The sequence below is a fragment of the Nuphar pumila genome, chromosome 10 (genome assembly GCF_984573655.1).
Source record: "Nuphar pumila chromosome 10, dmNupPumi1.hap1.1, whole genome shotgun sequence".
Classification (NCBI taxonomy): domain Eukaryota; kingdom Viridiplantae; phylum Streptophyta; class Magnoliopsida; order Nymphaeales; family Nymphaeaceae; genus Nuphar; species Nuphar pumila.
The window spans coordinates 110,147,504-110,163,332 of record NC_143258.1 but is presented as its reverse complement, the minus strand read 5'-3'; the positions used below and the strand labels follow the sequence as shown (position 1 = coordinate 110,163,332).

General features: G+C 40.4%; 1 protein-coding gene across 1 annotated transcript in view; it reads left to right on the top strand.

Annotated features, from left to right (window-relative positions):
* The first annotated feature begins 201 nt into the window (after positions 1-201).
* Positions 202-15,829, top strand: part of LOC149827881 (Tetratricopeptide repeat (TPR)-like superfamily protein) — a 28,384-nt gene continuing 12,756 nt past the window's right edge. Inside the window, exon 1 of the mRNA XM_090019712.1 lies at positions 202-758. Coding sequence (XP_089875838.1) covers positions 282-758 — 477 coding nt within the window. The 5' untranslated portion in view covers positions 202-281. The remainder of the gene's footprint in view (positions 759-15,829) is intronic.

Here is a 15,829-nt window from a genome sequence, read left to right as displayed (position 1 = left end):
TTTTACTAAAAGTATAATGTTTAGTTGTTTATGAATTAAAATATATAAAAAAAGTTTTATTGATTAAAAAAATCATATTAACGTGACCTTTCTTTTCACAAATCTTTTTAGTTTACAGGTCATTCTTGCGTCACGTGTCGGGTCGTACCCGCGTCTTTCACCTCAACCATGACATGAGAGAGAGAGAGAGAGAGCGGAGAGAGAGAGAGAGTAAAACCAAGAATTGGGTCGTCGATTACGGCTTTTCCCGACCCTCTCATGGTTTGCATCCACGGTTTCAAATGCTATCCTTCCGCTCCCCCTTCACCATCGACCCACCATGGCGGCGGAATCATCAGCAGAAGAAGAACACAACGAAGATGGTGAAAGAGAAGAAGAATGCAAGCCTCATCATCCATATTATCAATCGAAACCACCACCACCACCGAATAGTATGTGCCCTCGAGCAAGGAGGGGGAAAAGATGTTGGTGATGAAGACGTTCCCCATAACAACGAGGCGAAGAGGAAAAATCTGAGGTGGATGGACCGGCCGGTGTTATCCTCCGACGCCCAGAGGAAGGCCATATCGGAGTTCCCGGAGAAGATGACCAACCGATGCAGGGCTGTCCTCAGGAACATCATCTGCCTCTCCGACTCCGAAGAGGACGACCCATCCGAGCTGTTGGCGAAGTGGGCGAGCGTCACGAAGCCCAAGAGAGCAGATTGGCTGTTGGTTATCAAACATCTGAGGAAGTTGGAGCACCCCTTGCTGTTTAAGGTCTCTCTCTCTCTCTCATAGTCTCATTTTCTCTTTGATTTGCTTGGTTGGTTATAGTCAAGTTCATGAATCATGATGAATCTCTCTCTCATAGTTTCATTTTCTATTTGAATTGCTTGGTTGGTTATATTCAGATTCATGAATCATGATGAATCTCTCTCTCTCTCTCATAGTCTCATTTTCGCTTTGAATTGCTTGGTTGGTTACATTCAGATTCGTGAATCATGATGAATGTTTATCGGAATAGGCAATGGTTGTGAAACAATTTAGGAAGCGTAAGAGGAAGCGAGTAAAAAGCGACAAAATTGGATAGGACGCAACATGAAAAGAAAAAAGTAAACCAATTCTGTACTTTTGTTTAGGTCTTTTATTTTTTAAATACCCACAAATTTTTTTAGGTTTTATAATAAAAGAAAATTTCTGAAAACAAAGTATAATTCTTCTAACATAGAAAGCACATTTTCAATAACAAGAGAATTCAAAGTTGCATTGAATTAGAGGCATGGTTTTCATTCTTTGGAAGCGAGCTTCCCACAAAGTTCAAGAAGCATGAAAGAAGCGCGAGGTTGCTGAGAAGCAAGTTTATGAGGTTTCCAATAACTATGGCGTTGAGTCTGAAGATGTCCCCTCTTCTTAGAATCAGTTTCTTAGAACATCACTGGCTCTAACCATCTCAGATAATCTCTGTGTTGCTTTATTTGTTGGGAACTTGGGATGAAACAATGAAACTGTCTAAATGTAATGCTACATTTGTTCGTTTTATTACAACCTATCTGGTTTATGTGACCATTACTGTACAACTTTGGCTGGGGATTATTTTTATTTTCCTTTTCTTTTTCCAGTGAGCTTGCTGGGAATTTAACCCCACTAATATGTAAAATCAAGAAATATGATAACGAATTACATATATCATTTGGCTTGTCTAGATTGCAGGTTTATGTCTCTAAAGAACTTATTTTTTATTGTAGAATGGTAAATCAATTACTTGTTCAGCATAGAATACGAGAAATCTCTTCTAGCAGGAAAATTGTAAAATGCAAAGGTGAAGTCTTTCAATCCTCTAATATGTATTTACTCGAAAGATGTGCTCTCATGATAGTAACGTGAGGGATATTAACGGTAACCAACTCATCAAATACATGAAGTGCAATAATGGCAGACAACTTGACTTCTTGCAACTTCAGTTCTGCCCTCATTCTTGACCTAGAAGAGAAGAAGAACTCATCCCGATTATGCATTGTAAAAGTATTGCTACATATGATTTCTTGTGAAGAATTTAGAGGGAACTGGAGCTAGTTATGTGTAGCATTCTTAGGGTATCTTGTTAAACAGCTAACAAGTAATGGTGTAATTCTGAAAGATGAGTATGGAACTAAGCCTTATTTGTTAACTTGTTCAAGGGCTCAGGCCTATAAGGAAAAGATAGTGAAAATATCTATAACCTTTTTCTTTTCTTTTTTGTTCTGCATGGAAGACAAAAACATCAACCTTAGATTTACCTTCCAGTCAAGATTGTATGTACCGTTGTTAGCTTTCCTTCTTCAAGAGCTGGAAATTGAAGTGTATCTTCAATACTAGTGTTATTAAAAACGTGCCTCAAGGCGCAAAAAGCGCCCCTCGCCTCAAGGCGAGGGGCTTTGTGCCTTGAGGCACAGGCATAAGGCGCAATACCCTTGGGGCGTGCGCCTCATAGGCCTTGAGGCGCACGCCTTGAGGCGAGGTGCACCTCGGACTGAGGCACACACACTCCATTTATTTGGTCAAATGAGGGTCAAAACCCTCATTCGACCTAAAAAATAGGGCTTAAACAAAGCCCTACTGACCCGTTTTTATTTTTTTCCCACCTATCTCCCTCCCTCTCCTTTTCGTGCACGACAGCAGGACCACTGTCGCCGGCGATCTGATGGTGAACCCCGGCGGCAGCATCCTCTGGAACGGGATCGAGACAGGCCTCCGGCACCGGGACCCGGTGAGGTTCGACTGGTGGTACGATGAGCTCACCTTTCTGGGGCTACCCTTCTACAAGAGGGTCATCTCCGCCATGAAAGCTCGTGACTTGTGCGTCGAGAGCATCGAGGGGTCGCTGGTGTGCTATGCCAAGAAGTTCATTCCAGGCTTGTCACGGCGGAACAGGGTGCCGTCCTTGCACTCTGTCTCCGTCGCGACGGAGGACGATCAGAGGGAGCTGCTGGAGACGGTGGTGAGCCATATGCTGGTGAGGAAGAGCAGCAACTCGACCACGACGACGAGACTTCTGTTCGGGCTGCTCCGGACGACGAACATCCTGAGCGAGTCGGAGTCGTGCTAGACAACGCTGGAGAGGAAGATCGCCGGGCAGCTGGACCAGGCGATGCTGGACGATCTGCTGCTGCCGAGCTACTCCTACCTCATCGAGACCCTCTACAACATCGATTGCGTGGAGAGGATTCTTGGCTACTTCCTCGAGGGGTGCGGTGGTGCAGACGGAGAGGAAGAGGAGGAAGGTGAGGATGAAGAAGAAGAGAGGAGATTCGGGAATTCGCTAGGGATGGTGGTCGGAAAATTGATGGACGGGTACCTCGTAGAGATCTCTTCCGACGGGAATTGGAAGTCGGAGAAGTTCTACAACCTCGCCGTGGCGCTTCCGGACCACGTCAGGATTTACGACGATGGACTGTATTGCACCATCGATATCTACCTCAAGGTAAAGATTCAAGAACCCAGTTATCTGCTTTCTCAGACGTCTGTTGCAGACCATGGTGTGGCTTTCCCACTCGAATCGATGCTCTCTTTACCGGCATAAGTTTGGATGACTCAGGCTGATTTCAAGCTATGGTTTGTCTGGTTTTCTCTCTTTAATGCTCACTACAGTGCAGATCAAACTCAATTATTGAGTTGTTGGCTGCATTTCTAGTGGAGTGTTACTGTATGCCCCTGCTCCCATTCTTAAGGGGAGGGTGAATAAGCTCATGAAGTATGGCTTGGTGCATATTTCAGGTCTGCTCTGTGTGGCACTTTTATTCCACGCAGAGGCAACCATGGGGGCACTAATAGCATGTAGGAAAGGTGATTCGGTGTAGTCTGGCCGGACTGGAGAAGTGGGCATCAGGCCACAGCCCAACATGATCTGCCCCAAGTAGGTCAGACTCTAGTTATGAACTATTAGTTCTTGGTGCTTGAAACCCATCTGCTGGGTTGGACTGTAGGCCGAGTTGCTTGAGTGTCTGGTTGTTGGTTCAGTTGGGTGAACAAGAAATGCAGACAGGTCAAAATCAAATGCGTTAGTTTGTATCAGCAAGCTACAAGTGCTGAAGTCGCAAATTTCCTAAGATGGTGAGTGTCATTTTCAAAGTGTAATCTCTGAGAATCTCCTGATTTCTGAGAATGCAGCAAAAAACGACTAAGTTTTTGAAAACACATTTCAAGACAACTTTCCACTGGAGCTGTCAAACAGAAAGCTGAAATTAATTAATGGTTAAAATCCATACAAAATATCACTTTTAATCTTTTGTTTAAAAAAAGTGTTCTGTATATTTTTACTATGCAGTTTAGTAATTTTATTATCTCATCATCTCATGGTTAATCTGTGTTAGTCTTCCTTCTTGTGTCTGCTATCTGTATGGTGTCGTAATTATATTAATATTTGGTTGTTAATGCTAACATGCATTTTCTAATTATGACATTGTATTGTTAATGCTAAGATGCATTTCGTTGTTAATGCTATTTTTTAATTTAATGAATGCCCATGTTTTATTTTTTAGATACTTATATAGATCAAGTTGTTGCATTAATGTTACTTTTACAAGTTAATCTCATATTTTTTTTCAGTATTTATTTGAGATTTTTTATTTCATGTTGGTTGTTGCTTCATCAATAAAGATTTTTTTATTTTTTTATAATTTTAGATATTTTTATAGTTTTTTTTTAAGTTTTAAAAAAAAAAAAACTTTGAGGCTTACGCTTTATGCCTCGCCTCAAATTTTGGCCGCTACGCCTCAACGCTTTTCACAACACTGTTCAATACAATTAATAAGGAGAGTTTTGCATGTGATAACCGCATAGACATCACAAATTTGGGAGAATAAAAGGGAAAAAAAGAAGTGCACTGATCGCAGTAGCAAATGAATAGAATGACATAACCAATATGGGATATAAATAAGAACTGGATTATCGTTCCAACTTAGATTGTTGCTCATCGTCCTTTTTGGTGTGGACTTTGAACGGGACAAGCTATTTTGAAATCTGAAAATTGAGTGGATCCAGGTCAAGTAGGGACTAGAAAGAGTGATCAAGAAGTTGAAAAATAGTTGTGCCATAAAGGCCATCATCAAGTGGCTAGGTCTTATGTTACGGACCCGCATGCACCTCAGGTCCAACAGTCATATCCAGATTTGCCCCAGACCCACGCAGCTTGAGTTCTGCGGATTGCGCAGAAGAGAGGAGAGCTTCTTAGGACTCTTCCAGAGTGGGACGTCCCCTGGAGAATTCCACTTCTTCCACGACTCCCACTGGATGTACAATTTATCTTAATCCTTATTTTTGTTCTATAAATATGTATGTATAGTATATTTATTCTTTAATGAGATTTATTGAGTTGTTCCTCTAAATTTCGTTCACGGTTCGTGTGTGTGATTGCTCTACGAGGAAAAGATGCTGCTCCCTCACCCGTCCATCCATCCCCGCTCTTCGCCGGTCAGTCGGGAACATATTTCAGACGTGCCTATGCTTATTGCCTCGATTCTCGTGCCGACAAGTGAGATCCTTGCTTCTCCTTCTATTAGTTCCCCCCCCCCCCCTTGGCCGTGTCCCCTACCCGGAGACACGCCCTGCCCACCTCGCACGCCCCCCTCTTTTCCCCTAAGCCGAGTCCTTGCTCGGATTCGTCCCCCTACTTCTGCCAGCTACACCACCATGTCCCCTGCCCTGAGACACGGCCTTGCCGCAATGTCCTCCTCTCTAGGACACGGCCCGGCCCGGCCCTTCTTCCTTGCTGCATACCGGCAGCGTGTCAGGTGCTACCCGGACACTCCTCGCCTAGTCGTGTCCTTGCCCGGTCACATGCCCTGCCGTTGCAGCATGTCCGACACCTACCGGACACGTCGTGCCCGCCTCTGCTGCTGCTGCTGCAGCAACCCAGCAGTGGCCTCATATCCAGTCAGCCCCTAGCCGTGCAGGTGTGGTTCCTTTCCGGGTTCTGATCTGCTCTCCGCAAGGCCAGAACCGATAGATCCGACCCTGTGGGAGTCGGGTTCTACCATCTTAGAGGCCTCTTTAATTGGTCTTGATCACCTTTTATCCAGTTTGTTCTGTCGTATTAATTTATTTTCCTCATTTATTATTGTCTTATACAAAATTGTCTATAAGCTTGTGCAAGGTTGTAAGAGTGTCAGTTTGTCAATCAGTTTTCACTTTTCAATAAATCTAAACATATTTGTGACAATATGTCATAATCAAGCATAGGGAATGCAGCATCTGCCAAGAACTGGATATAACTAAAGGTTTTGTTTTAATATCTAATGGGATATCATTGTCTTTGGTTGCCCATCAGTTTCCTGTATGGGTTCAGTAGAAAATGCATATATTTTTCGGCATTAGCGTCAATTTTCTTTCTGTAATTACTTCTCAATTTAAAATAGGATTCTATGAGAAGATCAAGCTATCTCCACCTGTTTGTCGCTGGAAAAGAATTGTGCAGGAAGCTGATGATCATTTTTATAATATAACCATAAAACTAGTGTCTCTTCCTATGTAAGTTTAGATACCTAGTTTATTGACATGCCCAACATGGTTTTGAGCATGACCTTCCTGAATTTGCATTGAATTGTTTATATTTGCCCCTCTCAAATGCATTAGTTACTCAGGCATTCAACATATGCATGGCATACATTTTGCATAAACTTTTTCTCCCATCTTTAGAAAATCTTGTCTTTGTCTGCACCCATGTTTCACATTAGAAACCTTATAATCTAGTTTAACTTAAATTTGTGAACTATTGAACTTTTGACAACATCCTTTGAGCCTTTGAATCAATCACTGATCATGTTGATTTTAAACCAATTTGTGAAAACGTTGATTTTTAACTGACCTATTCCTGCTTAGGCTCAAAGCGACAACAAGAGTACTATGGAGGAACTTGTAAACTGATAGATTAAGATCTCCAACTCTCTAGATAGATGCAAATCAAATCTAAAATTTTCAGGCAAGCCTTTCATAAACAAATAGTTCAGATGCCTATCTTGTGCAAGGACTCGATGTTCTGGTTCCTCAGCTCAACCGGTTTGTTTACAGTGAAAAAAGCATTTCAAGCAGCAATCCCTGCTATATGCTATTCTGGGAAAACAAAGCTTATGCACAATGAAAGGTTCTTCTTGAGAGTCCCATGAAGGGAATGTATGGTTGGTGGAGTCAACTGATCTCCTTTACATCATCCAATCAATACCAATGCTACTCACTTTCACTCTATCTACACAATACAACACCTGTGCAAATGTTGCTATTCTTTCAGTGAGCCCTTCTCGTAATGAAATATGTGGAAATACAAAACAAGGGCCTCCAAGGGCTTACAAGATCATAAACACAAAGTGTGAGCACAAAGGTACTGCACAAGCACTAAGTGCATTCAAGACAACAAAAAATTTAAAAGAGGAACACATGAACATAAAAAATATACATTTTATTGAGAATGAATGCTTAAGAGAAGCATTATCTTACAAAGAGGAGAAAGACACTATATATATAGAGCCAAGATGGACATTTAAGAGAGGCATTCATTGTTCCAACAGTCATATAGACCCCCTACACTATGCAATAAAGATAAAAACAAAATAAAAAACAAAAATACAATATTGTCCCTACTGGACAGTCATTATTTACATAAAAATAATAACCTAAATGCCCTTAGAGAGCATTACCTATTACATAACATACTATATATATATATATGTATGTATATATTTTAACACCCCACCTCAAACTTACGATGTGAACCGAAAATTTCAACCCTCGAAGGTCTTAATTAAATACAAGTCTTCAAAAGTCTTCATTAAATACAAGTCTTTAAAATATCTTCATTGGTAGTCTCCATCTTTATGACGCATCAAAGAATTTTGCAAATACAAGTCTCATAATGTTTTTATTTGTGATCATCCCCAAACGCCTTTATCGGCTATCTCCATCTTCATGATATCATGCATTAAAGATATTCATTTCTCAATCTATCACATCTTTAAAAACTTGCGGACAGAACAAAACAAAGGTTCCAACTATACAAAGGAAAATATCCTAACCCAATAGTTTTAAAACAAATATATCTTTGAACAAGTGAAACATTAGATAATCATTAAGAAAGACAAGACGGGCATACCTCAAAGATAAATTTTTATGAAATCAAATCATAAACCCAAAATCAACATATTTTTCAAGAAAACATAAATATTAATCATAAGAGAGTTTGGTCACTAAAGGACATATAAATCATCAAGAAGAGATAAACAATTATGCATAAATAATATCCCAAGGTTTTTTAGAAAAGCATTTCAAATGAAATAACAAATTATCAACGACAACATGCATATAATAACAATTCAAAAAAATCCTCAAGATAAGAGGAGATAATTAAATTCATGCATATAACAATATGAACAAGATAATTAATATGAAACACATATATATCCAACATGCAATTAAAGCATATTTAATGCACATAAGCGTAATATCACAAATTACAACCCATTAGGATTTATTCACACAACCTAGAATGAGTTTAAGCACAAAGGACCAAACATCAATCTTAATATATATATATATATATTATTAATGAAATGCATATAAGATGCATGAAATTTTATTAATAAACATTTTTTTTATATAAGTAGAAAAAGTTTAGAAATTTTATGAAGATTTTAAAAAATCCCACATAACAAAAATAATGATATCTACAAATCTCAACAATAGTTCGACTAATACAAGAAATCACCTCACTAGACTTCCAAACCTCAAAAATCAAGTGTATTAGCTACTAGAACAAGAGTATAATCACAATGCCACTAATGGGCTATAAAACACAAAAAAAGTGTGAATAACCAAGATCTCTTGTCTACATAAAATGACACTTAAACAAGTGTACCAACTACTAGAACAAGAGCATAATCACAATGCCACATATGGGCAACAAAACACACAAAAACTATGAATAAACAACATCTTTTGTCTACATAAAATGACACTTAAACACGTATGTCAACAACTAGAAAAAAGCATAATCACAATGACACATATGGGCAACAAAACACACAAAAAGTGTGAATAACCAACATCTCTTGTTTACATAAAATGACATTTAAATAAGAAGCATAATATGAGAGAACACACGAGGTAAGAGAGCTTGTAATGAAAAGAAACTAATGTCACTAAGAAGAATAATGATATCAATTTTAATAATCTTTCGAAACACCATGGTTTAAAAAATAAATAGCCATCACAAATAAACATGATTATAATCATACAATATAATAATAATAGTCAAATAAACAAATGAGTGATACAATACACTCATAAAACCAGAGATCAAACAATCGTCAGTTAGAGTCGAACTGTAAGCAAACAATCTAAACTGATAAAAAACGAGGTGCACACAACTCACTTCAACAAACATTTCTGGTTCAACAAAGCCAACATGGATCCAAATGCTAATTAACTATTAATCAGACCCAAGACAACTGACAACACGTCACTCATAACCCTTGGAAATCTAGATTGATAATATGCCATGAGGTGCACACATAACTCACCTCAATGACTAAACCTGATCCAATAACAAGGCCAAAAAGAAATAAAATCTGTGATGGACAAAACAAATGTCATAAGAAGGCCATATATACTCACGAAAATCAATTTCCAAATAGTAGTAACCAATTTGAAAAAACAATTTTTCAAATCAAATCCAATAATAGTAGATGAAACCTTAGAATGAATATAGTGCAATAACATGTACAACAATATGTCAATTGATGCAATCATATGCATGGTCTATATAAGCAAGTTTACTATGAGACAACAAAGACGTACAACATTAGAGGGCCAAAACATATATAGAGATTCTCAAAAAACCATATATGAAATCAAGAGCATACAAAAGTACAACTAATCATGGGCACTCGTAATGAAATCAAAATTCATGTATATGCAATAATCTTAATAACTTAAAGCCACATATCTTATACAAAAGCTATGAAGAAGTATAAGATATGTATCAGAACACATTTAAGCATATATGCAAGTAATAGATTACTTTAATGCAAGATATATATGAAAAGTAACATATGATACATGGCATAATTATCCACAAGGGATGATCACAAGGGCCACAAAAGAAGGACCAACAATAACATAACTATTTTTAATAATTTTAAAAACATCCATAAAAGTGAGTAACTCCTATAAGAAGAATTCATGCTCAATACCTTATGCATAAGTGATGCAGAGCAGACTCGGGTTCGGTCCCTACAGAGTGACCCAGGAGGTGGACTGGATTTGCACAAATGGGATCGATGATCGAATCCAAGTGGTGGATCTGATCCGGTTCACTGAACCGAGGCACGTGGATGTCCTTTTGTACCTACCCCGGGCGAGCACGAAGGGCACGAGTCGGGATGCCCCAGATCCAGTAGCAATCAATGTTTGGATCGGGTCCAAGGACTGGACCCGAGATCCAGATCCAGTCTGGCATTATTAATACCCTGCCTAGGGTTTCGTGCAAAGGAAGAAAAAAATTCAGAATTGCAGCAGCCGTCAGTTTGGTTTTCCTTTTCTTTTGGTTTTTGCTGAGTCATTTTCTTTGCTAGTCGGTTTTCCCCTTTCTCCATTATTTTGTCTTTCTGCAGATTTTTTCCTGTTGGCATTTATTCCTTTTTGTCTTATTCAGCAGCTTTTTTTTTCATTTCTTTGTTTCTCTGTCACGTCAGTTTTCAACAACCTTTTTTTTTTTATTGCTTCCTTTGTTGCCTATGGTTTTATTTCCCATTGCTTGTTTCAAAGCCTATTGAATAAAACCAGCAGTCCAGCACCGTTAATTTATGGTGATCTCTTTACTCATTTTGGCATATCGCACGACCGTGGAAGTTGTGCCCCTACTTGCTGCATCCCAAGTGCATCACCGAATCTGATCTTCACGTTGCATCATAGTGATCGAAACTTCTATGTCCACGATGCATCGAGTGTCGACGTCGGCACCCATTAGCGAGAGTTTTCGGTTTTCGCACTGCATCAAAATGGTATCAGAGCCCAGCCTTTCCTCCTTCGTCAACGACATGATGCAAGAAGCGAGGAACGATCCTATGAGCGGAAAAACACGAGAAGAGATCATGAAGCGACTACTCAACAAGTTGACGGAGATGCAGGAAGATATGCTATGCCTAGAAAATGAGGTAGCCTGTCTGTCGAAGCGTATGGATGGAGTCGAAGATCGGCTTGCTGTCCTCGAATCAATGATGGAGACGCACCCAACGTCCACGCTGCAAGCGAGTGGTGGATTAGACGCCGATGCTGTTGGCCTTCCGAGTGCGGTGGCAGTCAACCCATGCCCAACGAACCTCCAACTGTCAGCTGTGCCATCAGAGTTCATCGAAGCGAGCCTGCACAGGGATGCAGGCTGCACGATGCTCTAGCAAGAGGCACATGCAATGTTTGATAACCAGGTTAAGAGTCGCCTTTTGCATCAACAATTGTTTCAACCATTCAGTGAATAGCAGCAACGACAGTTGCAAAACGATAATGAGCCATTTCATCCTGCAAGTAGTCAACAACCACAATTTTCCTTTTTGTCTGCCTTATGCCAAAAGCCTCTGTTTGCAGATTCAAATGATTCACCAGGAATTCTCCAAAATTCGGGACTTAACCCACCTGACCAAACATTTGTGAAGGTTTACAAATCTGGTTGTGTTGGGGGATCACTAGACATTGCTCGGTTTAGCAGCTACCATGAGCTTTTGAATCTGTTTGAGGTTGCTTTTGGGGACGAGATCCGGGGATTTCTCTATGGACGACCCCTAAGGCCGTGTGCTGGAGGGACAAGAATTCAACTTGTGCCTCCATGGGGTGGCATAGCAGATGGTACATACTGTTAATTTCAAAACAAATCTACAGACTTTGATTTGGGGTCGTCCGGGAATATCGATACATGTTGCCTATCGTCAATGTGTCTGATTTATATGCATATCGTGGTGACAACAAGTCGTCAAAGCCGACTTCTTCCCAACCAGGGGAGAATGATGCAGAGCAGACTCCGGTCCGGTCCCTACAGAGTGACCCAGGAGGTGGACTGAATTTGCACCAATGGGATCGATGGTCGGATCCAAGTGGTGGATCCGATCCGGTTCACTGAACTGAGGCACGGGGATGTCCTTTCGTACCTACCTCGGGCGAGCACGAGTCGGGACGTCCCAGATCCAGTAACAATCAGCATTTGGATCGGGTCCAAGGACTAGACCCAGATCCAGCTAGGCATTATTAATACCCTACCTAGGGTTTCGTGCAAAGGGAGAAAAAGAAGAATTCAGAATTGCAGCAGCCGTCAGTTTGGTTTTCCTTTTCTTTTGGTTTTTGCTGAGTCATTTTCTTTGCCAGTCGGTTTTCCTCTTTCTCCATTATTTTGTCTTTCTGCAGCTTTTTCCCTGTTGGCATTTATTCCTTTATGTCTCATTCAACAACTTTTTTTTTTTCATTTCTTTGTTTCTCTGTGATGCAGTGAGAAAAGTCAACAACTTTGGAACAATTTTCATCTAAAGTCACTTTGCCTATTGATAATGGCAGGGTGGAAGAGGCACCCTCTATGCACAAGTACCTGCCCTTTGCAATAACATTTCTGATGTCTGTGAATGGGATATCCAAAAAACTGAGAGAGCCCTGAATAATATCCAGCATGCCAAAATATGATCTTCCCCTCTGCCTGTAACTGCAAGCCAGATAGGTATTCTCTCCATTTTTCTGCACCAAATCATAAGATTTGATGCCAAAAATCCATAATGGACTTGTGAACTCTGCATCCAATGCATAAACTGCTTGCATCTCATTGCTGGATTCTATCTCTTTTGTTCCAGTAAGGATGGGAAATGTCCATTGTTTGTTTGAAGCCGGTCCACTAGCTTGAGGCACTTCTCTAAACCTCCACGGCTCTAAAAGGTGAGCATTTGTAAGTATCAGACCCTCAGAGTTTAGAACAATACCAGAAGCCCAAGTTCTATCTCCAACCATCACAAGCACGACAGACGCCACAACCTTCTGGAGTTGAAATAAAGGGGAATTGGCTGCAACAGAAACATCTGGGGATAACATTAAGGAGTCGTTGGTAATAGTTGTTGGGTGTTCACTATGTGAAACGATATTCCTGGACGACTCCAAATTATAGCTTGTAGATTGGTTTCGAAGTTGACCACCTATACCATCTGGTATGACATCCCATGGAAGCACAAGCTGAATTTCTGTCCCTCCAGCACGTGGTCTTAGGGGTCTGGCTAGAATACCAACAAGACAAACATGCTTATCAAAAACTGGACCACCTTCTCCAGCTCGCTGGTGGGTTGCGATCGAGCCCCCATGATCGGTTTTTAGGGGGGAAAACAAGTCTGTCATGTCTCCTGCCATTGGCACATTGCTCGCAGCTCGACCCATCGTCAGGTTTGGGTCCCGCAGGCCATTTCTGGCCTGCGAAACCTTTACCACAGGTTGTAGCCAAGGCTGCGTGCTCGAGCCTACGTTAGGAAACCTCTTGACGAACCTATGGGGCGGTGGGTAGGCACCACAGATCTGGTTCATTGCATCTACCGAGACAGAGTTCAGAAACGGTACCGTCTGTTGGTTGGTTGCGCGACCGGCATCCCTGAGGAGGCCCGCTTCAATGCCATCCAGTTGCACGGCAGCTTGTTGGACATTCGGTTGGACTGGTTCAATCGCCATCGCACCCGTGAGACCAACAACATTGACGCCCAATCCACCACTCGTTTTCAGCATGGGAGTTGTGTGCGTCTCCACCGACGACTCGAGGACCACGATCCGATCTTCGAGTCCATCCAGTCGTTTCGATATGCCAGCAACATCCTCGCTTAAGCGTAGCATGTCTTCTTGCATCTCCGTCACCATGTCGAGCATCCGCTTCATGATCTTCTCTCGTGTCTTTCTGTTTGTAGGACCGTTCCTCGCCCCTTGCGTCATGCCGTTGACGAAGGAGGAGGGGGTGGGCTCTGATACCATATTGATGCAGTGAGAAAAAACCGAAGGTATTCACGAAAAGGTTGCCGACGTGATTACTTCTTAATCAGTGAATGAACCGACGCTGTCACGCTACAGATTGACGTTGGAAAGGTCCTTTCAACGCACGACTGTGCAATACTCGGTATCCAATGGCACGTGGCACGTAGAAGAGGAAAGGCTCGGATCAATGGATCCGAGCAACAACGTATTAACAGGCTGATGTCGTGCTGACGGTGATAATAATAAAGAAAACAATAGCTAATAGGAAATAAACAGAATGCTGGAATAAATAAAATGCCAATAGCCTGCTGTAGGCTGAGATAAACAATGGGGAGAAAGGCTGCAAAATAACTGACGTGAAACAACAAAGAAACAATAATAAAGAAAAGAAGTAAGGACAAAAGCAATAATGGACTGACATGAAAGTATTAAAGAAAACCAAAAGGAATGACAAAGTCTGCTGAAAAGAAAGAAAAACTGCAGGGAACCCCAAAAAGAAAAGAGCTGCGTTAATTCCAATCTTCATCGTCCGTGCTGCACACAACCCTAAGATGGGTATTTAACGTGTGCAGCTGGATCCAGGTCTCGGGTCCGGGTCTGGCCCTGGACCCGAGTCGACTCTTGTTTGCCGCTAGATCTGGGACGTCTGTGCTCTGCATCACTCTGTCACGTCAATTTGCAACAACCTTTGTTTTTTTTTATTGCTTCCTTTGTTGCCTATGGTTTTATTTCCCATCGCTTATTTCAAAGCCTATTGAATAAAATCAGTAGTCCAACACCATTAGTTTACGGTGATCTCTTTACTCATTTTGGCACATCGCACGACCATGGAAGTTGTGCCCCTACTTGCTGCAGCCCAAGTGCATCACCAAATATGATCTTCACGTTGCATCACAGTGATCAAAACTCTGATGTCCACGATGCATCAAAGAGTGTCGACATCGGCACCCATTAGCGAGAGTTTTCGGTTCTCGCACTGCATCAATAAGGATCATATATCAATATAAAAAAACATTTATTTAAATTTCAAAAACAACAAAGTATCCATAATCACTAAGATCCTAACCACATAATTTTTTTAATATTTCATAAAATATTTTATGTTTCACATAATAATACATCAAAGCTAAATCTCATAAAACATACTTGTGAATGACACACCAAACCATTTTAAAATAAATATTTTAAATTATTTTGAAGTATTTGACAATTTTTCAAACACAAACAAATTTCAATATAACAATAAATACGAACATGATTGGGCATTTATAACCATGAAGTGTTCGAATAAAGCATCTAAATGCTAACAACACATGCTTAAGAATACTAGATCATATACATACATATAAAACAAGTTAAAAATCTAAGATTCAAAATAGATCTTATAAAAGCATACACATATATCATTTCACATGATCAAACAAATTTTATAAACCTTGTAAAACATTTAATAAAAATAAATCCAACAATAATTTTGAAAAACATTTAAAGATTTTAGTTTTTAACAAAAATAACCAATAACTTTTCAAAGATAAGAAAAATGAGTGTTTTCTCGTGTATAATGCATGAGATAGATAACTCAAGTAACACAAAAAATTTAAGATACATACCGGGTCAAGATTTTTCTTCAATGTAAGCCACACAACGATCACGAACCTTCACGAAACACGAACTTGAACCAAAGAATCCCAAGACCCAAAAGAAAAAATGCCAAGAAAGATTTCTTGGCTCTGTTACCATGTAATGAAATATGTGAAAATACAAAACAAGGGCCTCTAAGTGTAATGAAAAGAAGCGGAAGCACCAATAGAGCAAAAACACTCTTTAAGAGTGACACCAAGAGCCAA